This window comes from Taudactylus pleione, unplaced genomic scaffold (genome assembly GCF_031769625.1).
Source record: "Taudactylus pleione unplaced genomic scaffold, aTauple2 ptg000362l, whole genome shotgun sequence".
Classification (NCBI taxonomy): domain Eukaryota; kingdom Metazoa; phylum Chordata; class Amphibia; order Anura; family Myobatrachidae; genus Taudactylus; species Taudactylus pleione.
In genome coordinates this window covers 853,635-881,476 of record NW_028284763.1, presented here as the reverse complement: position 1 = coordinate 881,476, position 27,842 = coordinate 853,635, and the positions used below count along the sequence as shown (strand labels likewise).

General features: G+C 43.6%; 1 protein-coding gene across 1 annotated transcript; it reads right to left on the bottom strand.

The window, feature by feature from the left end:
- On the bottom strand, positions 1-27,842 carry SPP2 (secreted phosphoprotein 2). Its single transcript, XM_088444414.1, has 4 exons — positions 27,660-27,842; positions 6,783-6,887; positions 3,107-3,202; positions 1-120 (listed from the first exon to the last, which is right to left on the bottom strand). The coding sequence occupies exons 1-4, from the start codon at positions 27,840-27,842 to the stop codon at positions 1-3; spliced, it is 504 nt and encodes a 167-aa protein (XP_088300540.1).

Sequence of the window (27,842 nt, the reverse complement as noted above, 5' to 3'; positions counted from 1 at the left end):
TTACTTTGGGAAGAGGGTTAAGATGCACTCCAGGCATTCCTGTTTGTGAGACTTCTTGATGTCCAGAGACGAATCGTTATTTCCTTGGTTCTTCTCTGATAAATCCCTTCTGAATGGTCGCTGGGGAACAAGGAATATAAATAAATACAATCAGGAGATCCCTAGGTGGGGTAGACACCTGCAGCTGCACTCAGCAATATATAACTCATCGGATATATCAGAGACATATCGTATTGTGTACCCAGCTTTATTGCAAGTAGCCACTGAAAAAAAATCTTAATATGCAGCGTAAGACAGTATAACATTATACATAAGTCATACTTGCTGATATCCTGTCTGCCCCTTCCAGGAGGGAGCAGCCAGGTCGGCTAAGCATCGGGCGGGGCCGGCAAAAGGGAGCGTGCCCGGGACATCACATGCCACTTAGGGGAGGGGCTAGGGGTGGAGCCACATACTCGCACATACTCGCATCATTTTGGCCCCGCCTCCGCTACACAATGCCGGCATTGTGGAGCAGGGGGCGGGGTCATGATGACGCGATTCAGCGAGAAACCTGTCATCGCCTCCCAGTAGGCCCCCCAGTGGTGCCTAACCCTAAACTCCCCCCCAAAACCTAACGCTAACCCCGTTAACTGCCCTAACCCTTACCCCCCCCCGCAGCTAAGAAGACATGCAGCCCGGACTTACCTCGTTCGGGCATCAGTCCGTCTGTGTTTCGGCATTGGAATTAAGATAGGCATCGGCATTTCGACGCCTATCTTACCTCCCTTGTCTGGATATCAGCGTCACGGCCGCCAGTCAGCTGACTACATCCCCAGGGCCCTGATGGATGTGCTGCATTACGAGGCGAGTCCCTCATTGTATTTATATACGGCTTATTTATCATCTGTAATGCGGATAGAATTTCCAGCGTCGGTTACACATTGTGGACCTGATTCAGAGACGGACGCTCTGAAAGAGCGCTCGCTCTGAATCAGTGCGCTTTTTTTTTTGGAGCGGCCAGGTTGACCATCGCGACCACCGACCATCGGGCTTGCGACGAGACCCTTGTGGTAGGGTCTCGTGGCCGCAAGCCCAAGAGAGCTTTCGGCTCTAACAGAACCAGAAGCTCTCCCAGTGACATCACTGGTGATGTCAGTGGGGCCGCCCCCAAACGGCAAGCGTTCCGTTGGGAACGCCTTCGTTTGGCCGGCCACCCCCTCGGCCCGCCCACCAAATGGAGCGACCTGTCACCCACCATCAACAGCTTGCCCCCTTTGGTGCGAGACCTGGAGCGATGGAGCACCTGTCGCTAGCCGGGTCTCGCGCATGTGCACGATGACATAACTATGGGGGCACTACTACAGGGGCACTATATGGGGGCACTACTACAGGGGCATTATAAGGGGGCACTACTACAGGGGCATAACTATGGGGGCTCTACTACAGGGGCATTATATGGGGGCACTACTCGTGTGGCATTATATGGGGGCACTACTACAGGGGCATTATATGAGGGCACTACTTGTGTGGCATTATATGGGGGCACTACTACAGGGGCATTATATGGGGGCACTACTACAGGGGCATAACTATGGGGGCACTACTACAGGGGCATTATATGGGGGCACTACTACAGGGGCATAACTATGGGGGCACTACTTCAGGGGCATAACTATGGGGGCACTACTACAGGGGCATAACTATGGGGGCACTACTACAGGGGCATTATATGGGGCACTACTACAGGGGCACTATATGGGGGCACTACTACAGGGGCATTATAAGGGGGCACTACTACAGGGGCATAACTATGGGGGCTCTACTACAGGGGCATTATATGGGGGCACTACTCCTGTGGCATTATATGGGGGCACTACTACAGGGGCATTATATGGGGGTACTACTACAGGGGCATAACTATGGGGGCACTACTACAGGGGCATTATATGGGGGCACTATTACAGGGGCATAACTATGGGGGCACTACTTCAGGGGCATAACTATGGGGGCACTACTACAGGGGCATTATATGGGGGCACTACTACAGGGGCATAACTATGGGGGCACTACTACAGGGGCATTATATGGGGCACTACTACAGGGGCATTATATGGGGGCACTACTACAGGGGCATTATATGGGGGCACTACTGTATGATTTCCTTCCTTTCAAATCAAGGGGGTAACATCGGCATATCTAAATATATTTTGGGGTAAAAGGTAAAAAAGTTCCCTGACCCCTGGTCTAGTGTGTAGGTGATTATTTTGCTTTAAGGTGCCCATCCACTAGACGATTTAATGGAGCGATTGAACGGTAACGATAAATCGTTTGAAAATCGTTGACAAATCGTTCAGGAAAATGTCTGAAACGGCCAGCGATGCGCTCTCCCCCTGGTCGTTTGGACATCTATCATCGTGCAAACCTGCTGGACAACCTGACGATAACATCAGGTAGAGCATGTTAGGAGGTGATTGATGAGCCTGCACTGAATGACTGCTCGCTCAGTGCAGGCTCATCACAGACTGACAAACGACTGCACGATTACAATGTCATAATCGTGCAGTCGTTCTCATGTCTGCTAGTGGATGGGCAGCATTAGGGATTAAAGGGTCACCGTTATTACAGGCTAAACCCGGCATGTTTTGCTTTTAATAACACCACCCCGTTGAAGGCCTAATCCAGAGAAATACGCAGCACCAATATTTACGCAGTCGAGTGATGTTTTGCTGCTACGCATGTGTGATGCATCTAGAAAACCCCTTACTGCGCATGCAGGAACCAACGTGTGTGATTGGTGGCTGCAGGCTGGGAGGTGACCTAAAGTGATCGTAAAAAAGGGGCTGTCTCATAGGCATGTTAGGGAGTGTAACATGCGTGTCTGAGATCGCTACTGCGTTCCCAATTCGCAAATCCAATGCTTCAGAGGCCATGTGTAGTTGGATTTGAGGAGAGGAGCAATAATAGACCCTAGGCTATCGCAAATGTGAATGGTGCGGCCAATGTTGCGTAGATGTCGGAGTATTTACAATCTCCATCACAAATGCACAGACCGCGCAGCCTGAAAGTAAACCATGTAATCTCCCTGCCCTGACCTGGGTCTCCGCATGTCTTACCCCTTCCTTACCTTATTATACCTTGTAGGAAACGCCGTCTTACAGAGCTGTGTTACGTGTTCGGTATTTCTGTCCTGGTCAATAACAAGCTCGCAGTTCATCACCACCTGTGGAACGCAAAACACAAACTTATTAATGTTTCCATGACAGCGCCCGCTGATTGGCTGAGGGTGGTCTGACTCTTAGCCAATCACAGCTATAGTGCAGGAAACCACGTGGGACCTGTCAATGGGTTCGCTATACTGTATACAGAATATCGTGTCCAAGGGCTCGAGAGCATCATTTTGTTTCATTTAGACCTTAGATTTCAACCTGGAGGAGGGGACCAACCAGGGAGATGTTAAGTATTTAGTGTGAGTGTGCAATAAATGGTTAAATCAAGGGTTAAAGTGGGCAAGAACGGGGCGGAACAGCATTCCGTCAGTTCTATCTGGAGACGGAACCAGTTCCCTCGTCATGACGTCTCTCCCATAGTCCTGATGATTTGCCAGTCAGACGGCAGCAGATGCAGGAGCAGGACTTAAGGTAAGTATTGTGGGGTTTTTTTTGAGTGTAAAGGGCACTACTAATAGGGGCACTGCTAATGGGGACATTACCACTGGGGGCACTACCACTGGGGGGCATTACTACAGGGGGCATTACCACTGGGGACATTACCACTGGGGGCATTACCACTAGGGGCATTACTACAGGGGGCATTACCACTAGGGGCATTACTACTAGGGGCATTACTAATGGGAGCACAACTATAGGGGCACTGCTAATGGGGACATTACCACTGGGGGCACTACCACTGGGGGGCATTACTACAGGGAACATTACCACTGGGGGCATTACCACTAGGGGCATTACTACTAGGGGCATTACTAATGGGGACATTGCATAGGGGCACTGCATAAGGCGCACTTCCACTACAGGGGGCATTGCATAAGAGGCACTACTGCTGTGGGCATTGTATAAGGGGCACTACTACTGTGGGCATTATGTGTATTAGGGGCACTACTACTTTAGGCATTGTGTATAAGGGGCACTACTGTGGGCATTGTGTATAAGGGGCACTAATGTGGGCATTGTGTATAAGGGGCACTACTGTGGGCATTGTGTATAAGGGGCACTAATGTGGGCATTGTGTATAAGGGGCACTACTGTGGGCATTGTGTATAAGGGGCACTAATGTGGGCATTGTGTATAAGAGGCACTACTGCTGTGGGCATTATGTGTATTAGGGGCACTACTACTGTGGGCATTATGTGTATTAGGGGCACTACTACTTTAGGCATTGTGTATAAGGGGCACTACTGTGGGCATTGTGTAAAAGGGGCACTACTGTGTGCCATTACAGGAATAAGGGACATTACTATGTGGTGTAATGTGAATCGGGGCACTATGTGCGGTGTAATGTGAATAAGATTGTGCTACTGTCTGGCGTAATTTGAATTGAGGATACTATTGTGTGACCACACCCCTTTCTTTTCGAGACCACACCCTATTTTGAGACCACGCCCCCTTTTTGTGACACGCATCTACAGCGCATGCAGTCCCTTTATTAAATAAGAGCCGGGTGGGATGGGGTGGGTTCCACCACTTCACTTTAAGCACTGGTTACTGTCTTTTTAAAATATTTTCTTTACAGTGAATCATTGGATATCTGCCATTGATGGCGCGACCATCAGCCATCGGTGGTTAACCATTGATGCTCGATGGCCATCCCTACTACACAGTGTGTGCGCATAGAGGCACAGTTGCCATTGAGAGGCACAATTTTGTAAATGTGCTGGGCTGTGACTGGGAGGAGGCTACGGTCCGTTCTATTGGCGTGCCACAGGCTCAGGCCTCAGACACTAAAAGGGGGGGGATCCATTTAGCTGCAGGGTTTACCCAGCAGCTCATTACCTGTGCCAGGAGATTCAAGTAGCGGGTTTACCCCAAATGTTACATGTAGAGGTGGCGGTTTCCTCTCAGCTTTAGGAGTTGTGAGTATAATGTCAGCAATAAAAGGCACCCGCAGGGGTTTAACGTGTGCGGAAGCCCATTGATTTAATTGAATAGCATTTCCCAGCTGGGCGCAGTAACTAGCTGCAGGGTAACCCCGCGGTTAATTGAATTGCCCCCTTGGGGGGAGCTTTAGTAAAGCTTCTGGAAATGAAAAGTGGTGGAATTGCCCAGAGTAATATACGTCTTATCCCCATGTACTGCTTATTCCGTACTTGCCTAATCTCCCGGAATGGCCGGGAGACTCCCAAAAATCAGGTGGTGCTCCCAGTGGAAAATCCCACCCTCTCAGTCCCCCTGCAGCCGCCCACTTACTGAGTGAAAGCGGACGATCTTAGGGGGGGGGGGGTGATGACATGATTTGCGCTGAATTGCATCATCATAGCCCCGCCCCCTGCTTTAAAATGCTGGTAATCTCAGCATTATATAGTGGGTGGCGGGGCCACGATGAAGTAATCACGCCACCACGCCCTTGGACCACTCACTATTGCCGCTGCCACTCCCCCTGCAGTACCTGGCTGTCCTCTCTCGGAGGGGGCAGGCATAAAGTCGGTAAGTATTGCTTATTCACACACGGTAACCAACCGGCGCCCAGTATGGCTGCCTTGCCTGGTGCTCTGTGTGGAGTGAAAAATGCATGGGTCTGATGATTATACCTAGTAATCTCTCCCATTATGTGCCATCGATTCCAGGCATTGCCTCTTCTGCCCAGTGTGATCCTACGCAGTGCGCCTACAATGGCTGCCTCACCTGGATCCCGCGTGGGTAGGAAAAATAATCCTGAAACTGATGACTAAAAATGTTCTTTATGTTATATTATATTCTTAATTTCTATACTTTTTTGAAAATGTAAACCTCTGTATCATGTTATTTCTACCCGTTAAGCGCTTTGAAAGAGCGCTATATAAATAATAATTATTATAATTATATGTACACAGGCACATCATATAATCACTGTATAAGGCCTAGACACTGAGGGCCTGATTCAGAGCCGGACGCTATTTGCGGATGGTCGTTCCAAAAAAGGGGCCGGCTATTTAAATTGAGCGCTCGCTCTTTGTGGTTTGTTGACGCCTTTATGTCTGAGCGAGCGAACGAAAAATGCGCTCGCTATTTTGTAAAGACGCTCCTTTGCCATTCGCATCACACATCATCTCCGGTATTTATTAGATTGATCGGGAACATCGAAAGGCGTATGAACTGCTCGCAGTGCTTGTGGTAGGATTTTCTTACCGCTATCACTGCGAGCAGTTCAGGCTAAAAGACAACCAAGTGACGTGGTCGATGACGCTCCTTTACTAATTATGCACACCCATTAAATGCCCTTTTGACCATTAGGCACGCCTGCGTTCGGATCTCCACTCCCCCGTTTTCAAGCACCTTCCCCTGTTACCACCCACAAACGGTACATTCTGTCAATCAAATTAGCAGCCCCTCGCTGTTTTGTGAGTGCACGATTTCCGACCGCAATGACTGGTTTGCGCATGCGCATTACGACCCATATGCATGCGCAGTTGTGCGAGCATCGCTCAGAGCGAACCAGTGGCCGCTTACGAGCGGCTCTGAATCAGGCCCTGAGTGTGTTCTGCACTGTATAAGTGACTAAGATTACACAGGGTTCTAAGCAGTTCTCTCATTATACTGTTAGTCGGTCACCAAACAAACATCAGGATAATGATCAGGGATTATACTTACCCCGCCCGGCATAAACGCGCAATTGGCAGGATGGGTCAGATCTGATTTCTTACAGGTGGTTTCTTTCATTGAGAATCTCAGGCTTATACGTGCAGCAGATTCATCCTGCATTGTACAGGGATAAACATACAGCAGACACTGGATAAGAGTAATAAGAGATCCATTGGTTTATTGCTATTTACATCAAAACACCTTATATACGTATCTTACGTTACACTAATAAATAGAGACACGGACACGTAACAGCTTGGCTAAAAGGTCACAGCTATTTATTTATAATTGAAAGATTAACCTAAGTGAGGTGACCAGGAGACGCTGCAACACAGTTCTAGCTCTCTATCTCTGAAGCACTTGGGGAACGACTTAAACGTCCCCCCTATAGACACACTGCTGATGGGAAGGTCTCGCTTCCCTCACTGGCACAGGGCCTGATTCAGACCCGCTCGTAAGCGGCCGCTCGTTCGCTCCGAGCGATGTTTGCCGAACTGCGCATGCGTACGGATCGTTACACGCATGCGCGAACCAGTCAGTGCGGTTGAAATTCATGTGCTCGCAAAATAGCGAATGCCTGATAATTTGAGTGACAGAAAGAGGCGTATGTGGGTGGTAACAGGGGAAGGTGCTTGAAAACGGGGAGTGGAGATCAGAACGCAGGCGTGCTTAAAGGTCAAAACGGGCGTTTTATGGGTGTGCATAATTAATACAGCAGCGTCATTGACCACGTCACTGGGTTATTTTATAGCCAGAACTGCTCGCAAGATTGTGGTAACAAAAACCAACCACAAGAATAGCGAGCAGTTCATACCCTGGTCGATGTACTTGATTAATCTAATAAATAGCGGACATGACGTAGGATGCAAGCGGCCAGGGGGTGTATTTATCCAAAAAAACGACCGCAAGTTTTGTTCGCTCGTTCAGACCTAGAGGCGTGAACAGACCGCAAAGAGCGAACGGTTCATTTGAATAGCCACCCCTATTTTCTGGACGAGCGAGCGCTAATTGCGTCCGGCTCTGAATCAGGCCCACAGTCCGAGCGAACCGCACGTTAAACGCTCGGGTCCCCCCGTGCAGAGAGGACAAACTCGCCATGTAAATAGAGGGCAAACCCTCCCAACGCTTTCTTGTGCCACAATAAAGCCACTGAGATGCAGTGTTCTCCCGCCAATGCTGCGCCTCCCCTAAGTGGAAAAAAACGGGGGGTTAGTACACAAAGGCCAAGGTTTTGGGCGGGATGGAGGATTCCAAAATGGAAAAGAGGCTGTCTTTAGCCAGAACACCCTTAATATACTCCACTAGCTAAACACTCCCCTGAACAAAGCATTGGCCAATTTCAAACCAGGTGACACCCTAATTAAACTAAACTGCCCAGCAACAAGGCTGTCATGCTAACCAATCAGCAAAAAACCTTATTCTCAAGCCTAGTCAGTTTTCGCCTACCATACATACCATATAAAGGCATTGTGCGTGGATTTTACATTTCTTTATAAGTAAAGCGCAAAATCTCTCTAATATCTGTATCATTGAAATTGGGCAAAAAACAAAAAAAGATGTATGGCCGGGACAATATACACAGTACACAGTACAATATACACAGCACACAGTACAGTATACACAGTACACAGTACAATATACACAGTACACAGTACAGTATACACAGCACACAGTACAATATACACAGTACACAGTACAATATACACAGTACACAGTACAGTATACACAGCACACAGTACAATATACACAGTACACAGTACAATATACACAGCACACAGTACAGTATACACAGTACACAGTACAATATACACAGTACACAGTACAGTATACACAGTACACAGTACAATATACACAGTACACAGTACAGTATACACAGCACACAGTACAATATACACAGTACACAGTACAATATACACAGTACACAGTACAGTATACACAGCACACAGTACAATATACACAGTACACAGTACAGTATACACAGCACACAGTACAATATACACAGTACACAGTACAATATACACAGTACAATATACACAGTACACAGTACAGTATACACAGCACACAGTACAATATACACAGTACACTGTACAATATACACAGTACAATATACACAGTACCAAACAAAGGGAAAGGGAAAATTGGAAAAAACATCGCACAGGCAGTTTAAATGGAGATATGAATATTTATGCCACTATTCCCAGAATAATTTATGTCAATATAAATATATATGAAATATCAGGTAGTGGTGGTGCTCACTAGAGTTAGGTACATAAGTTAAGGAAAGAAGAAAAAGGAACTCTGTTTGTTGAGCACTCTAAGTTTTGGTAAATCCTATATAAAGTAAAAAATAACTTTTAATGTAGATAATTAATATAATTAGACTCACTATTGTATAGAACACTCAACATTTATATCACAAAAAATGTCAAAAAATGGTTATAAATCTAATACACTTTAAATCCTAGAAATCCTGTGTATTATTATTAAACATATACAAAATATGTAAATATACACAATATTAATAAATATCAAACACCCTCCTATATATCAAAAAAGAGCGAAATATACAGACAATAAAAGACAATTAGAATCAAGCTTAAATAGCATAATCATACAGGCATCAGGTAATCCCCTAATATATAGCATGAAAGTATCTTTAATTTAGGTTTAGAAAAGTCCGGGCATAGAAACTGCCAAACCTCATTCTACTTCTCCTCACTTGGACCACGGTCTATCTATGAGGAGTGAGAGATTACTGGAAAGGCTGGTTGCCCTTGGAAACAACAGTGTAACCGCAGTGTTACTCAAGCATTCATGTCTGCTGTTAGGGGTCTTACTGTGTAGAATTGGACCCCTAATGAGAGAACTACTAACTTGAGGTAGCCGTCAGTTAATAGAGGGATAGAGAAGTGACAGTAAATGTAAATTATAATAAAATATGATAATAATAAAGATCAATAATACTCAACGCTATGTCTATCCTGAATGAAATTCTATCTCAGTGAAAATGCAGCTCTAACATTGTAAATGATGAAGACAGACAACAAATTCACATAAGTATGTCACTAATACTGCAATATAATACAATAACATCTAGGACACACCCAAATTGTCACTGTATAAATTGCAATAAATCAGCTCGTTTACATCCAGACAATTACATCAGGTGTGACATTTAATAAATATCTTGGTTGTCACAAAAAGATAAATAGTTGTATAAGAATGTTGAGTGAATAATTTAAATAGGATACAGCGTATTTCAATGTTAATTGTATCAGAGTATAACCACAAGTGACCTCTACATTAAATCCTATTTGTATCTCATTGTGAGCGGCAGATAACTACATGTGATATATCATTTAGTAATGGAGCCAACGTGTCAGAAGACAAAGTAACTGTATATATATATAACTATATCTTGGTTGTCACAAAGAGATAAATAGTTGGAAAAAAATGTTGAGTATATAATTTAAATAAAATACAGCGTATTTCAATGTTAATTATATCAGAGTATAACCACAAGTGACCTCTACATTAAATCCTATTTGTATCTCAGTAAGAGCAGCAAATAACTGCTAACACGTGTACTAACTATTAATGCAATGATCCCCTAGAATAACAGGATACAATTTAATGATTCACAGCAAAAAAGCTGGATTAACGCGAATAATATATATCCTTGTAATACCAGCAAAATATATAGATATTCTAGCGTACATAAATTAGTCCCTATATAATCAGATGAAATCCGCATAGATAGCTACATCTGGTATAATAGAGAATGCTGAAAATAAACCTGTCAAACAGGAGAAGTAACTACATATAACTAAACAGATCGATGGTACTGTAGTATAAATGATAGTTAAACGAACGTGTTTGCATTGATCCGAGATACATCAAGTTTAAAAAAGTTTTACTTATCAATGAATGACCGCAGGTAACCTCTATCATGAAGAGGACGATCTAACTGGGTCATGTGCATGTGAAAAATAAGGATCACTTGAAGCAATAGAATCTATTCCTTTTATACTCAGGCCTGTTAGGTACTGTCATCACACCATTTCCTCCGTGAACAAGCTGGTACGGCGAAACGCGCGTCGGAGCAGCAAGGCAGCATCGGGTGTCTGATGATCTATCACCCGACACACCCCTCCATCAGGTTCTGTATCCCCGGACACCTTCTGCACTATTGCTTCAAGTGATCCTTATTTTTCACATGCACATGACCCAGTTAGATCGTCCTCTTCATGATAGAGGTTACCTGCGGTCATTCATTGATAAGTAAAACTTTTTTACACTTGATGTATCTCGTATCAATGCAAACACGTTCGTTTAACTATCATTTATACTACAGTACCATCGATCTGTTTAGTTATATGTAGTTACTTCTCCTATTTGACAGGTTTATTTTCAGCATTCTCTATTATACCAGATGTAGCTATCTATGCGGATTCCATCTGATTATATTTTTTTTGTTGTGAATCATTAAATTGTATCCTGTTAAAATAGGGGATCATTGCATTAATAGGTAGTACACGTGTTAGCAGTTATTTGCTGCTCTTACTGAGATACAAAGAGGATTTAATGTAGAGGTCACTTGTGGTTATACTCTGATATAATTAACATTGAAATACGCTGTATTTTATTTAAATTATATACTCAACATTTTTTTACAACTATTTATCTCTTTGTGACAACCAAGATATAGTTATATATATATACAGTTACTTTGTCTTCTGACACGTTGGCTCCATTACTAAATGATATATCACATGTAGTTATCTGCCACTCACAATGAGATACAAATAGGATTTAATGTAGAGGTCACTTGTGGTTATACTCTGATACAATTAACATTGAAATACGCTGTATCCTATTTAAATTATTCACTCAACATTCTCATACAACTATTTATCTTTTTGTGACAACCAAGATATTTATTAAATGTCACACCTGATGTAATTGTCTGGATGTAAACGAGCTGATTTATTGCAATTTAACACTGTGATTACACTGTTGTTTCCAAGGGCAACCAGCCTTTCCAGTAATCTCTCACTCCTCATAGATAGACCGTGGTCCAAGTGAGGAGAAGTAGAATGAGGTTTGGCAGTTTCTATGCCCGGACTTTTCTAAACCTAAATTAAAGATACTTTCATGCTATATATTAGGGGATTACCTGATGCCTGTATGATTATGCTATTTAAGCTTGATTCTAATTGTCTTTTATTGTCTGTATATTTCGCTCTTTTTTGATATATAGGAGGGTGTTTGATATTTATTAATATTGTGTATATTTACATATTTTATATATGTTTAATAATAATACACAGGATTTCTAGGATTTAAAGTGTATTAGATTTATAACCATTTTTTGACATTTTTTGTGATATAAATGTTGAGTGTTCTATACAATAGTGAGTCTAATTATATTAATTATCTACATTAAAAGTTATGTTTTACTTTATATAGGATTTACTAAAACTTAGAGTGCTCACCAAACAGAGTTCCTTTTTCTTCTTTCCTTAACTAATATACACAGTACAATATACACAGTACACAGTACAATATACACAGTATAATATATACAGTACATAGTACAATATACACAGTACAATATACACAGTATAATATATACAGTACATAGTACAATATACACAGTACAATATACACAGTATAATATATACAGTACACAGTGCAATATACACAGTACAATATACACAGTACACAGTACAATATACACAGTATAATATATACAGTACACAGTACAATATACATAGTACAATATATACAGTACACAGCACAATATACACTATACAAAATATATAGTACAAAGTACAATATACACAGAGTATATACAGTGCACAGTGCAATATACACAATACACAGTACAATATATACAGTACATAGTACAATATACACAGTACAATATATACAGTACATAGTACAATATACACAGTACAATATACACAGTACACAGTATAATATATACAGTACAGAGTACAATATACATAGTACAATATATACAGTACACAGCACAATATACACTATACAAAATATATAGTACAAAGTACAAAATACACAGTAGAGTATATACAGTACACAGTGCAATATACATAATACACAGTACAATATATACAGTACATAGTACAATATACACAGTACAATATACACAGCATACAGTACAATATATACAGTACAATATATACATTACCAGTACAATATACACAGTACAATATATACAGTACACAGTACAATGTACACAGAGCCTGATTCTGGTGGGCCAGTGCGCATGCGCATGACAGAGCCGGCTCCGTCGTGCGCATGCGCGAGACCCGGATAGCGACGGGCAATCCGTCGCTCCGGGTCTCGCACAAAGGAATGACAGCACGCCCCCTTTGGTGGGCGGGACGGGGGGTTGGCTGCCCAGACGGAGGCAACCCACAGCAATGCGAGCGGAAAGGAGGCCGCTCCATAAAAATAAAAAGGCGTCCTGATTCAGAGCGAGCGCTCTGTCAGAGCGTCCGCCTCTAAATCTGGGCCACAGTACACAGTACAACATACACAGCACACAGTACAATATATACCGTACACAGTACAATATACACAGTACACATTACAATATATACAGTACACTGTACACTGTACAATATACACAGTACACATTACAATATATACAGTACACTGTACAATATACACAGTAGTACATATTACAATATATACAGTACACCGTACAATACATACAGTACAATATATACAGTACACAGTACAATATACAGTACAATATACACAGTACACAGTACAATATATACAATACACAGTACAATATAGTACACAGTACAATATATACAGTACACAGTACAATATACAGTACAATATATACAGTACACAGTAGAATATACACAGTACACATTACAATATATACAGTACACTGTACACTGTACAATATACACAGTACACATTACAATATATACAGTACACTGTACAATATACACAGTAGTACATATTACAATATATACAGTACACCGTACAATACATACAGTACAATATATACAGTACACAGTACAATATACAGTACAATATACACAGTACACAGTACAATATATACAGTACACAGTACAATATAGTACACAGTACAATATATACAGTACACAGTACAATATACAGTACAATATACACAGTACACAGTACAATATATACAGTACACACCATTTGTAAGTTGTTTCATTAAAATAATTGTTTTGTGTTTAAGTATGTGAGATGGAGGTATGCAGTATGCAGTCAGTCATTAGGACGCCCTTCATAATGTCAGCACCAGAATGTCAGCAGTTATTGGGATTAGTGGAAGGGTTACCATAAGGTTAGGGGTAGGGCTACCATAGAGTTAGGGTTATTGTTTAGGGGTAGGGTTAGTGTCAGGGGGTTAGGGGTAGGGTTACCATACGGTTAGTGTTAGTGTTAAGGAGTTAGGGGTAGGGTTACCATAAGGTTAGTGTTAGGGGGTTAGGGGTAGGGTTATCATAAGGTTAGGGTTTGTGTTAGGGGGTTAGGGGTAGGGTTACCATAAGGTTAGGGTTAGTGTTAGGGTGTTAGGGGTAAGGTTATCATAAGGTTAGGGTTAGTGTTAGGGGGTTAGGGGTAGGGTTATCATAAGGTTAGGGTTAGTGTTAGGGGGTTAGGGGTAAGGTTATCATAAGGTTAGGGTTAGTGTCAGGGGGTTAGGGGTAGGGTTACCATAAGGTTAGGGTTAGTGTCAGGGGGTTAGGGGTAGGGTTATCGTGAGGTTAGGGTTAGTGTTAGGGGGTTAGGGGTAGGGTTACCATAAGGTTAGGGTTAGTGTCAGGGGGTTAGGGGTAGGGTTATTGTGAGGTTAGGGTTAGTGTTAGGGGGTTAGGGGTAGAGTTATCATAAGGTTAGGGTTAGTGTTAGGGGGTTAGGGGTAGGGTTACCATAATGTTAGGGTTAGTGTTAGGGGGTTAGGGGTAGGGTTATCGTGAGGTTAGGGTTAGTGTTAGGGGGTTAGGGGTAGGGTTATCGTGAGGTTAGGGTTAGTGTTAGGGGGTTAGGGGTAGGGTTATCATAAGGTTAGGGTTAGTGTTAGGGGGTTAGGGGTAGGGTTACCATAAGGTTAGGGTTAGTGTTAGGGGGTTAGGGGTAGGGTTATTGTGAGGTTAGGGTTAGTGTTAGGGGGTTAGGGGTAGGGTTATCGTGAGGTTAGGGTTAGTGTTAGGGGGTTAGGGGTAGGGTTATCGTGAGGTTAGTGTTAGGGGGTTAGGGGTAAGGTTATCATAAGGTTAGGTTTAGTGTTATAGGGTTAGGGGTAGGGTTATCGTGAGGTTAGGGTTAGTGTTAGGGGGTTAGGGGTAGGGTTACCATAAGGTTAGGGTTAGTGTTAGGGGGTTAGAGTTAGGGGTAGGGTTAGTGTTAGGGGGTTAAGGGTAGGGTTACCATAAGGTTAGTATTAGTGTTAGGGGGTTAGTGTTTAGGGGTAGGGTTAGTGATAGGGGGGTAGGGTTAGTGTTAAAAGGGTTAGTGGTAGGGTTAGTGTTAGGGGGTTAGGGGTAGGGTTACCATGAGGTTAGGGTTAGTGTTAAGGGGTTAGGGATAGGGATACCATAAGGTTAGGGTTAGTGTTAGGAGGTTAGTGTTAGGGGGGTAGAGTTAATGTTAAAAAGGTTAGGGGTAGGGTTAGTGTTAGGGGGTTAGGAGTAGGGTTACCATAAGGTTAGGGTTAGTGTTAAGGGGTTAGGGGTAGGGTTACCATAGGTTAGTGTTAGGGGGTTAGGGGTAGGGTGTTAGGGGGTTAGGGTTACCATGAGGTTATGGTTAGTGTTAGGGGGTTAGAGTTAGGGATAGGGGTAGTGTTAGGGGGGTAAGGTTAGTTTTAAAAGGGTTAGGGGTAGGGTTAGTATTAGGGGGTTAGGGGTAGGGTTACCATAAGGTTAGTGTTTAGGGGTTAGGGGTAGGGTTAGGGGGTTAGGGGTTGGGTTAGTGTTAGGGGTAGGGTTACCATAAGGTTAGGGTTAGTGTTATGGGTAGTGTTACAACAAGATTAGGGTTAGTGTTAGGGGTAAGGTTACCATAAGATTAGGATTAGTGTTAATGGGTTAGTGTTAGGGGGTTAGGAGTAGGGTTACCATAATGTTAGGGTTAGTGTTTAGGAATTAGGGGAAGGGGTTTCCATAAAGTTATGGTTAGTGTTAAGGGGTTAGGGGTAGGGTTACCATAAGGTTAGTGTTAGGGGTAGGGGTAGTGTTAGGGGGTTAGGGGTAGGGTTACCATGAGGTTAGGGTTAGGGTTAAGGGGTTAGGGGTAGGGTTTCCATAAGGTTAGGGTTAGTGTTAGGGGTAGGGTTAGTGTTACCATGAGGTTAGGGTTAGTGTTAAGGGGTTAGGGGTAGGGTTACCAAAAGGTTAGGGTTAGTGTTAGGGGTAGGGTTAGTGTTACCATGAGGTTAGGGTTAGTATTAAGGGGTTAGGGGTAGGGTTACCATAAGGTTAGAGTTGGTGTTAAGGGGTTAGGGGTAGTGTTATCATAAGATTAGGGTTAGTGTCAGGGGGTTAGGAGTAGTGTTACCATAAGATTAGGGTTAGTGTTATGGGTATGTTTAGTGTTAGGGGGTATGGTTAGGGTTTAGGAATTAGGGGTAGGTTTAGGGTTAGCGGGTTAGGGGTAGTGTTAATTTAAGATTAGGGTCAGTGTTAACAGGTTAGGGTTAGTATTAGGGGGTTAGCGGTAGGGATAGTGTTAAAGCGGTTAGGGGTGGGGTTACCATGAGGTTAGAGTTAGTGTTAAGGGGTAGGGTTACCATAAGGTTAGGGTTAGTGTTAGGGGGTTAGGGTTATTGTTAGTGATAGGGGAAAGGTTAGTGTTAGGAGGGTAGGGTTAGTGTTAAAGGGGTTAGGGGTAGGGTTAGTGTTAAAGGGGTTAGGGGTAGGGTTACAATAAGATTAGGGTTAGTGTTAGGGGGTTAGGGTTATTGTTTGTGTTAGGGGTAGAGTTAGTGTTAAAGGGGTTAGGGGTAGGGTTACTGTTAAGGGGTTAGGGGTAGGGTTACCACAAGGTTAGGTTTAGTGTTAGGGGATTAGGGGTAGGGTTACCATAAGATCACGGTTAATGTTAGGGGGTTAGGGGTAGGGTTAGGGGGTTAGGGTTATTGTTAGTGTTAGGGGTAGGGTTAGTGTTAGGGGGGTACGGTTAGTGTTAAAAGGGTTAGGGGTAGGGTTAGTGTTAGGGGATTAGGGCTAGGGTTACCGTAAGGTTAGGATTAGTGTTAAGGGGTCAGGGTTAGGGTTACCATAAGGTTAGGGTTAGTGTTAGGGGGTTAGGGGTAGTATTACCATAAGATTAGGCCATGCCCCCTAAGTGACGTTATTTGGCGGCGTGTCCACATGGCACGCCTCCTGTGTAATGTAAGGCTTGGGGAGAGTCCAGCACTCCATCACTAGCTGAGCTTCCCCCAGCCCTCTCCTGGGACTGCGCGCAGCATCCAATTAGCTGCTCTGGGGTCCGGCCCAACCTCCCGATTTGACCATCCGCGGGACACTTCGTCCCATGGGTGGAGCAGCGGGACAGTGCTATCCTGCTGCAATCGGGATGTTGGGAGGGATGCGCCCCTGTTCGACACCCCGTGGATACCCCAAGAGCTGGCACTGCTTGGACCGCTAAATCCATCTGGTTCTGACCCTGGTTGTGGACTATGAGTATGCTTATGACATATCCTACTACGCTCCAGTGTACACTAGCACCTGTACTAGGGAAGCAAGTCAGAGGACCGAGACCTGCGTGACGGACGCAGCCAAGTCCAAACCTCCTTGCGGGGATGAACACCGCCAGCATGTTAGACTAAGCGCCTCTGTACTGGGTCTTAGTCAATCCCAAAATACAGGCAAGCATCCACTATCTATCCGAGAGCTTGTGACAGAATACTTTGGCCCCAACATGGTAATCTCTCGACACGGGAATTGCTGAAAAATCTCCTTGCCAGAGTCGAGATGCAAAAGCCGAGATCATGCGGAGCCTACAGACACTGATGCAGCAAGTCGGGACCAATCAGTCACCTCCAGTACAGTCAGGCCATCTCCTGCGGTTTATGTTTCAGTTACCGGAGCTTCCACACCTCTACGAATTCCGAATCCCTCAAGGTTTGATGGGGATTGCAAGAGCTGTTGGGAATTACATCATCTCCTTGGTGTCTGGTCAGGCCCTAGCATGGGCTTCTCCATTGTGGGAGAGAAGCGACCCGCTGGTCAATGGCAGCATAAGATTTCTGGAAGCCTTCAGAAAGGTGTTCGATGAACCGGGATGGGTGTCTTCTGTTGCCTCCAGTGTCCTCCAATTGAGACAAGGCAGCCAGTCCACAGGCCAGTATGCAGTGCAGTTCAGAACCCTTGCCTTCAAGCTAGGGTGGAATAGTGAGGCCCTGGTAGTTGCATTTATACAAGGGCTTTCAAAGCAAATTAAAGATATGCTGATGTCCAGAGAGCTACCAACATCCCTGGACAACCTAATATCCTTATGTATCCGGGTAGACCTTCATCATAGAGAAAGGTCATGAGAGGGAACAGTCACTGTGCTTCAGTTTCAAGCTTGTACCTTGTTTCACAGCTCCTGTTGATCCTCTACCAAACCCTGGCCCCAATCCAAATGTACCTGTGCCATGGGACACTACTCCCTCCACCTCTGGCACATCAGGATAGTAATATCCCTCCCCATCCTCAACCGTTGTTTCTTGGCACACCACCACTTACGGCACAGCTAGTCTTGCACCCGGGAATGGTCCCTCTTCCCTGTGGGCATTCTCATTGTATGTGTCCCAGTTGGCAGCAAGTTTAGCACCATCTATTTGTAGTGCTGGACTGCATGGTTCGGGTGCACTAGGGTGCACATCTGTAGTACTTTACATGAAGGCATGGGGCACAATGTAATTGGTGGTATAGCTGGATCGAGTGGGGCCCTTCTGACAGTGTCCAATTCTCTACTGCTAGTTACTTTCCATCGGGGATGTTTTCTGGAGTCATTTTATTCATCAGCTGCTCCAATATAAATATGGTTTTATTGCACATTACAGTTGTGGCTTCTCCCTTCTAACCACAGAACCTGATGCAGAGATAGACATATTATACACAGCTGTTACATCTTTATACCCAGCGGCTATGCGATAATATGCTAAAGCCGCAGGAGGCAACTTATGTAAAAATACGCCTCCTGCTGGCCTCTATTATATGCTGTTGTGTCCGAGGAGGTAGCATCGGATCATCTGCGTGGTAAACGTAGGTCATCTCAGTTACCCTCAGGTTACTCAAGATGTCTTGTGTAATGATGCTGCAGAGGCACAGGCCTCACCACGCCTTGACAAAGGGGCCAACGCACCCATCTTCAAGAATGCAGCACGTCATTGACCCCTACCTGCCCCCAAATGGTTGCAGCATGTCAATCATGCTGCAGCTTAGGGGTCACTGCGACCACCATCACAAACATAGACCAACACATGCAGAAATTAGTAATACAATGGAGTTGTACATACAACTCTGAATCAGGCCAACAATACTTTCCAAATCTCATGGTAGTCTCTACCTTGCTCTAGGCTCAGTGCATGATATATCTCCTGAGCTCAGTCCACCAAACTATGTATGTGCCATATATTCTGACCCAGTTGCAGTGTCTGTCTTCCTTCTGATACTGATGCTGATGCTGTTAACATGACCGGTCATCCCACCGCTGCCACCAATACCACTGCCCTCTCATGTGCAGCAGCTCCTGGTCCCAGTATATCAAGCAAAATCTACAGATGATCGTGTAACTACTGGGGTGGCCATCACCCTGGTTTCATCACTGGTCCCCTCTGATGGGTTCTCAACCACTTACTTCTCTATCTCCTCCTTGCCATAGTGTTCTAAGTCCCATTGAGACCATTTTTCAACTAGGGACCCCTTATATACACTGCATTGATCTCTATTTTTCTTGCCTGACAAAGTTCCTGCATGACTCACTTGCTGGTTTTTTGTATGTTTGCTGCCTCTATTTTGCTATGAATTTCCAATTCTGTGCCTATAACCGAGTGACACCACTGCTTACCACCACATGTGCAGATACGGGAATGGCAGATTGCTCAGACCCTGTAATAGATGAAAGCAGAAAAATGCTTTATTCTGTAGGAAAGGGTTAAACATAGCACGGCCCACTTCCCAATAATCGCATCCAACAAATGAAGAAATGAGTCCACTAAAGTCCCTTGGCTAGGCACAGACTGCTGAGGAGCCCACGTAAGTTTTAGCAGGGGTATAGATGAAGTCCTTAAGCAGAGACAAGTTCCAGGAGAAGTGACACGGTTCAAACTCCAAATAATTCCAATGCGCTGGGTCACATAGTGAACTCTTAGCAGAGTATCACCTCTTAGCCAAGACCAGTGACCCCATACTAGCTGGTAGCCCCTTCTTTAGTCCCCAGAATAGCCTTAGGCAACAGTGATGTGTTTAGCTTCCCTCTACCTCGGAGCATCTCAGATATCCCAGACTACAATACACAATGGCCTGGCTATATGATTACATTGAGTTGGTACACACAGGGAAACAATGTCTGGATCTTAAATTCTCACAGTTAGTAATATTACAGTCTCTCAGTGCTGTCATTTAAAACCCGTGTTGCAATAGTAATCAGATAACAATAGCTAACTCCCATCTATACAATACAATGTTTAGTCAGCCTGATCATTTACTAATCCATGTGCAAAGGACAAATAAACGTTAGGCATTATTACACAATGGCAGCTGCAAAACTGTACTGCTGCACATGGATAATTATACTCATGCTGACACCTGACTGTAATACTAACTGGGCTAAGATGGGATGTGGATCATATCCTCTAACATTGACAATATTACCCTATAACAATAACAGACAATATTGCACAGTGTATCCATACACAACATGCCTGGGACTTATATGATATGGCAGAACACATTTAGCATAGAAGATTGGAAGGGGAACAAGGGCTAGCAAGTACATTATATATATATATATATATATATATATATATCTATATATCTATATATATCTATAGTCCACAATCTGCCGGCACTCCCAACAGCAACACAGCTGCCTCCGGTGCACAATCCAATCCATCCACATAAATCCAATAAAGAGATCGGCACTCAGAGTAATCAACAAGATGCATATAATAATGTATTAAATATGGTCTATAGCCATTTCTGGGCCGAAGCCCCGTCTTCAGGACCACAATACAGACAGAAACAAATACATGAAATAACAACATAAACCATAAACCCCCCATATGTACCTTACCACCAGCTGGCGCGTGTCTCCAGCGTGTCTTGATGGACGGCTAGACGGGACTTCGGCCCAGAAACGACTGTAGACCATATTTAATACATTATTATATGCATCTTGTTAATTACTCTGAGTGCCGATCTCTTTATTGGATTTATATATATATAGGCACCTTGACAAAGACCCATGGAGGGTGGAAACGCATCGGCAAACAGCTGATCTAAACTGTGGAACTGTGAATTCTAATACTTTTTTGGTTTCTTTGAAACATTTGGAGCGAATAGTGATACGAAGGAAGGTCAGAGCCGGCAAGCAGGGTTTGCGGGTGAGAGCCGCAACACGTGGTGTTACACCTGGGAATAGTCGTAAGAACGCTGTACGGGAGGATATTTATGGTCATCAGCTATGGGTGAGAGCCGTGGCAGTAAGGTCCCAGCATAGGACTTTGAGGGGAATTCAATATGAAACGTAACCTTCGCTGTCGAAGTTTACGTTTCATATCGGAGCTTTTACCTGGGATAAAGTATCGGGCGCGCGCCCGCTTATCCCCGTATTCAATATGACACTAACGAAAACGGTAGCCTGCGAAGTGGGATTTGCGTAAGGTTACGAAATTTTCCTTAAAAAAATTGTAGGACCCCCCTAAAGTTGTAAAAACATGGGGGATCACTATGGGTACCCCCGTTTTAGCCTTTAAATGAAAGTCGGGGATTTAAATAGCCGCAGCAGGTGTTTTTTTCCCAACATTGAAGAAGTGATGCAGAAGAGCACTTAGGTTATTTTTTTCGTTTTTTTAAGTGGTCCCATCAAATTTGGGGTACATGAAAATGGGTACTAGCATATTTTGATGTCCCTAAAGTAAGTTTTTTAAAATTCTGCAATTGTGCACCTGCCGCTATAAATCTATTCTAGAAAACACCTCCTGCTAATAGGCTATTCTAGAAAACACCTGCCGCTATAAATCTATTCTAGAAAACACCTCCAGCTAATAGGCTAGTCTAGAAAACACCTCCCGCTAATAGACTATTCTAGAAAACACCTCCCGCTAATAGGCTATTCTAGAAAACACCTCCCGCTAATAGGCTATTCTAGAAAACACCTGCCGCGTACATGCAGAATAGCCCTGAACCTATGTCCCTATTGTTAAACAATTTTTTCCCATTTTTTTTTTCACCCCAATTTTTAAATTAATTTTTTGGGGTGTCCCTATTTTTCTTTAAAACTTTTTTTGACACAGTTCTTTCTTAAATGTCATTCCCAGGGGTGCAGGCTATTTTTTTTAAGCCTGCACCCCTAAACCCTAATTCTGGACTTTTTTTCGACACCTATTCAATGGTGAAAAGTTATCCCCGTTTTTTATCAAAGACTTTTCGAACCTGCGAAAAGTCTTTGAAATTGAATACGGTGTAAAACTAAAACCTGCGATAATGACGTCATAGGTGCGATATTAACGCAAAAACTGAGTTTTCGCTCCCATATTGAATACCCCTGTATGAGCGGAGACCACACGGGTGAGAGCCATGAGGAAAACTACATCTGTTACCTAGAGGGTATTACCATCCCGTTTAACATCTACTCGGGAAATATAGGTATCCTCTCTGGCTTACATCCGCACTATAACCACAGTTTTTTTACTGTCCATCTATGACACACACACTCTGATATGTTCACCCTGCAAGTCCGGTAAGCACATTCCTGCTTATATATCTAATGTCTCGCCATCTGCAAATGGAAGAATTTTTCGTTTTTATGAGATGCACATATATATATATATTTTTTTAAAATAAAAGACATTTGAACAGTGTATGGGAAAATTGGACTATTTTTCGTATGAGAGCCAGTTGTCATTATTTTTCAACTATTCCACTCTATGTGATTGATTGATTTACTGCTGTGGAGATGAAAAAAAATCTCAATCTTATGTGGAAAGATATCTTTTGCTACATTTTTTCACTAAATTACGTTTGTTACATTGTATACAAACAGTAAGTGTGTCAGTTACGTCTCATTCACAAAATAAGTACTGATTATTTGAAAGGTTATTTGGACATACTCCAGTGCTACAGGACTGTGACATTCGATCTTTTTCCTGTTTCTATAATACAGTCTCTTATAGTTCTGTCTCTCACAGCTATACTCTCGAAAAGTCTTTTTTGGTCCCCCGTTCCCCACGCAAGTATGGACACTGGCCTCATGCCTGCTGCTTTAAGGCCTACTGGCCTGACTTGGCTGCCACAACTTCACATACACACAGTCAGAGAATTGTGGTCCTCCCTGTCACCTGCAGGTCTGGACACTGACATCCTGGCCCCCATTAGCCTTTAGGCACAGTGGGTTCTATTGCTGCCACAATCCCACTTGGACTATCTCCTCTAGCAACCTGACTGGTCTGCCTCATTAGCCCCACCTGGGCTCTGTACACAAGGGAGCCCTTAGCTGTGGTCACACCTTTTTCTTCACTATGCGGGTGGATGCCTCCAGCCCCACACAGAATCCATGGCTCACTATTGCCCTCTATGCTGATGCTGCCACACATCCCCCTCCCTAGCTCACAACCCCTGGGTTGAGCGATTTGGGATGAGGCATTTTTATGGTGAAGCCCCTCTTCACTTTTCACATCAGGGCGCTTCACCACATCCACGAATATTATCCAGACTTCTCTGTCATCTGGTGGTCTCATCATCCAGGTTTCTGTGTCTCTTCTTTTTTTTCTGACCTATGCTTCTGTTCTGAACTGTATATACTTCTGTAAATTGCCCAGCAGTTGTGCAACAATACTTTCAACTTTCGCAACAATTTTCTCCATTTTAACACATTTCAAATAAAGCCTTTTAAGCTACTTTTGCCATTCCAAAACTTTACTTCTAACATCTAGCTTGACATTCTCTAGAGGCCTTCCTCTTTTTTTGGTTGTATTTAAGAATGTCACAAAGTTTCCTCACATCAAACAGCTGGAAACCAGGACCTTCATCCTCTGCTCTTCTGTTTTCGGAAGCAGACCTTTCCTTAGACCCTTCTGAATCAGACAAAGGACGTCTTTTTCTTGTTTTCTTCTTAACAGAATCAAGGTTTCTCTTGCTTAAACCTCTTCTAGGCACACCAATTGGCCGACTTCTGCCTAAAACCTTGCTAACCTTCAACCTTGAAGAACTGTATTGGCTTCGCTGGTAACTCAGGGCCTGATTCAGACCCGCTCGCGGGTTGATGGTGCCCAGTGCGCATGCGCACGACGGAGCCGGCTCCGTCGTGAGCATGCTCGAGACCCGGATAGCGACGAACAAACTGTCGCTCCAGGTCTCGTAGCAAAGGGGGCGTTGCTGTTGATGTTGAGTGACAGCACGCCCCCTTTGGTGGGTGGTCCAGGGGCGTGGCTGCCCAGATGGAGGCGTTCCCTACCGTCTGGGGCAGGCCCCACTGACATCACAAGTGATGTCAGTGGCAGTGCTTTCAGCTCTGTTTGAGCCGAAAGCACTCTAGGGCTTGCGGCAATGAGACCCTACCACAAGGGTCTCGTCGCAAGCCCGATGGTAGCAATGGTCTTGACCATTGCGACCATCTTCCTGGCCGCTTGCGATAGCTGTGTGTGGTGACCCACAGCTATGCGAGCGGCCGGCAGGCTGCTCTAAAAAACAAGAGGGCTGGCCCTGATTCAGAGTGAGCGCTCTGTCAGAGCGTCCGGCTCTGAATCAGGCCCTCAATTTCTTTAAAAAATGCTCAGAAATTGTTGGTCTTTTTTATATGAGTGAATTAGGTGAAGAACATTTATTTCAACTTATCTAAAATGATTTCATTAAAAAAAAAAAATTTGTATAAAAATAATTTTTTTCTCTTCAAACATTGGATCATCGGGAACATTGCGACCATCGCAAATTTCTTTTTCACAGCACAGACAAAAACGGAAAAATAATTGCCCTAAGAATGTATCAAATTGTAGTTAGATTTGAGCCATAAAAAATAAAATAATGAAAAATACACAATAAAACATATTATTTTAATGATAAATTTCTACTAATAAAAAACCAAAAACACAGCAATAGTAACAGGTATAGAAACAAATATCAAAAAATAATCTCTTATTTTGTTTCAATTCAGAGAGTGATCACAATTCCGATTAAGTGAAATAATGAAAAATATGCCATAAAACATGTATTATTTTAATGATGAATTTCTACTAATAAAAAAGACCCAAAACACAGCAATGATAATATATATGGACATAATAAATTGATGCATTAATTTGAAACAATGTGTCCGTTACTTTGTTTCAATTCTGAGAGCAGTTAGAATTCAGTGTTAGACATTCAGTGGCTGCATATTCTGCTAAAGCCAACTTTTCTAGCCAAAAACGCAACTGCGCCTGACTGTTAAAAAAGAGGGGCTTAGTTTGTACTCCAGAAAATTTCCTTCAATAAAGTCACTGAAGTAAATACTGTTGATAAAATCACAGAAACGTCAATATCTGACCTTCAATATAGTCTTTTAAGAGGGGTGTGTGTGTGGCAGAGGTGGGTGGAGCTATGGATCATGTGGGTGGAGTTACAGTGGGGGTGGGACATCAATTGCTGCATAAACCAACCAAACTGAAACGGCCCTAACAAAAGTCAGCAGTGTCCTCCTTGCTGCCAAATCCATGGACCACCACTCTCTGTTCATTCTCTTCCATCATTTTGTTGCTTTTGACACCGTGGACCGCCCCCTGCGCCTGGAAATCCTTCACTCCCTTGGTCTATGTGGCACTGCCTTCTCCTGGCTGTCCTCCTACCTCTCTGACCAATCCTTCTCTGTCTCCTCTCATGACTCCTTCCCCCAACCACTAACACTAACAGTAGGTGATCCCCAAGGTTCTGTTATAGGACGTCTCCTATTCTCCCTCTGTACGTCCTCTTTAGGTGAATTCATCAGTTCTTTTGTCCTCCAATATCATCTCTATGCTGATGATACTCAGATCTACCTTTCCTCCCCTGACCTCGCCCAATATCTCTCCACCTGTATCTCCAACTGTCTCTCTGCTGTCTCTTCCTGAATGTCCCAGCGCTTTCTTACACTTAACATGTCTAAGACTGAACTGATTATCTTCCCACAATTTCAGGGTCTGTTATTGGGACAACTATCTCCTCTAGCCCCCAACTGCGCTGTCTTGGAGCTATCCTGGACTCCTCCCTCTCCTTCACACCACACATTCAGCAGTCCTGCCATTAACATCTCAAAAATATTTCCAAGATCAGACCCTTTCTCAATCTGGATGCTACCAAGACCCTCATACACTCACTGGTCATGTCCTGACTGACTCCCACCTCTCTCCACTCCAATCGATCCTCAATGCCGCTGCTTGGCTCATTTTCCAGATCTCCGATTCCGATCTTCCTGCAGTTCGGAATTTGGATTTTAAATCTGAATTTTGGATTTTGGATTGCAAAATGACATGATTTTAGCTGTTTTAAAAATGTTTTATCTTTTTTTTTTTTAAATCCAGATCCAAAACCAAAACACGAAAATTATTCCATATCCAAAACCAAAACAAAGGGGTCAGCGCACATCTCTAATATACATATATATATTATATATATATATGGGAAGCAGTCGGGTAGACGGCGGTCGCAATGCCGACCGCTGGCTACCCGACTGCTTAATCCCGGCAAGGTACTAATGACAGGTGTCGAAATCCTGACGCCTGTCATTAGACCTACGCCAGGAGCTCGACACCCGGTGTACCGATCGAAGGTAAGCCGGGTGCTGGGAGCGGACAGCCACACGGGGGGGGGGGGTTAGGTTTTGGGTTCCCAGGGGGGACAGGATTAGGCAGCCCCCCGGGAGGGTTAGGCTAGGGGTTAGGCTCCCCCGGGGGTAGGTTAAGGTGAAGCACCCCCCAGGAAACTTAGGTTTAGGCTGTGGGGAAGGGGGGGTTAGGTTTAGGCGATTGGGATTCCCTCCTCTGTCGGGCTGCCGCAGTCGGGATTAGAACCGAGGCCGGCGGGAAATCATACTAATTCCATAAACAGTATGTGTGTATGTGTGTATATGTATGTATATATATATATATATATATGTATATATTTATATATATATATATATACATTTATATGTTTTGGCTTTTTTTTCTTAAAGGTGCTTTGTGAGGAGTTTGGATTTGTATATCTGGAGATTTCTCCTATTTTTTGCACATTAGGATTTAAAAAAATAAGTTAATTCGTCTTTGTCAACTCTTTTAATATGAACAATTATTGATAAAAGAGACTTTTTAATGGAGCTTTTAAAAATGTCAGTAAAAGTCCATGGAACCCTGTGACACCAGGACAGGCGCTTTTCCTTTTTCTGACTCTTAGTAAATGAGAAGTTCTTTTTCATCTGTATATTTGTAAGATGTTGGGGTATAATTACTAACGTGCAGGTGTTTAGAAGTGGAGATGTTGCCCATAGCAACCAATCAGATTCTATCTATTATCTTCTAGAAGGTGCTAGATAAATGATAGGTAGAATCTGATTGGTTGCTATGGGCACTTCTAATAACCTGCACTTTAGTAAATATGCCCCATTTAGTCTGACAGTCATTATATAACAATGACGCATCAGAGAATGTGCTACAGAAAATCGGGCACTTACCGTTAGGATTGTCCGGTTCTCATTTCCCACCTTGAAGAGCTTAAACAGATTTTCTTTGCCAGACATTTCATTATAGCGATGAATCACTGCTGAAATTTCTTGATCATAGGACGAGATTATTGGAGCCGCAATAATCATGAAAATGTGCCCAGAAAGGACGACTGCCGTCAATGTGAGAGCCAT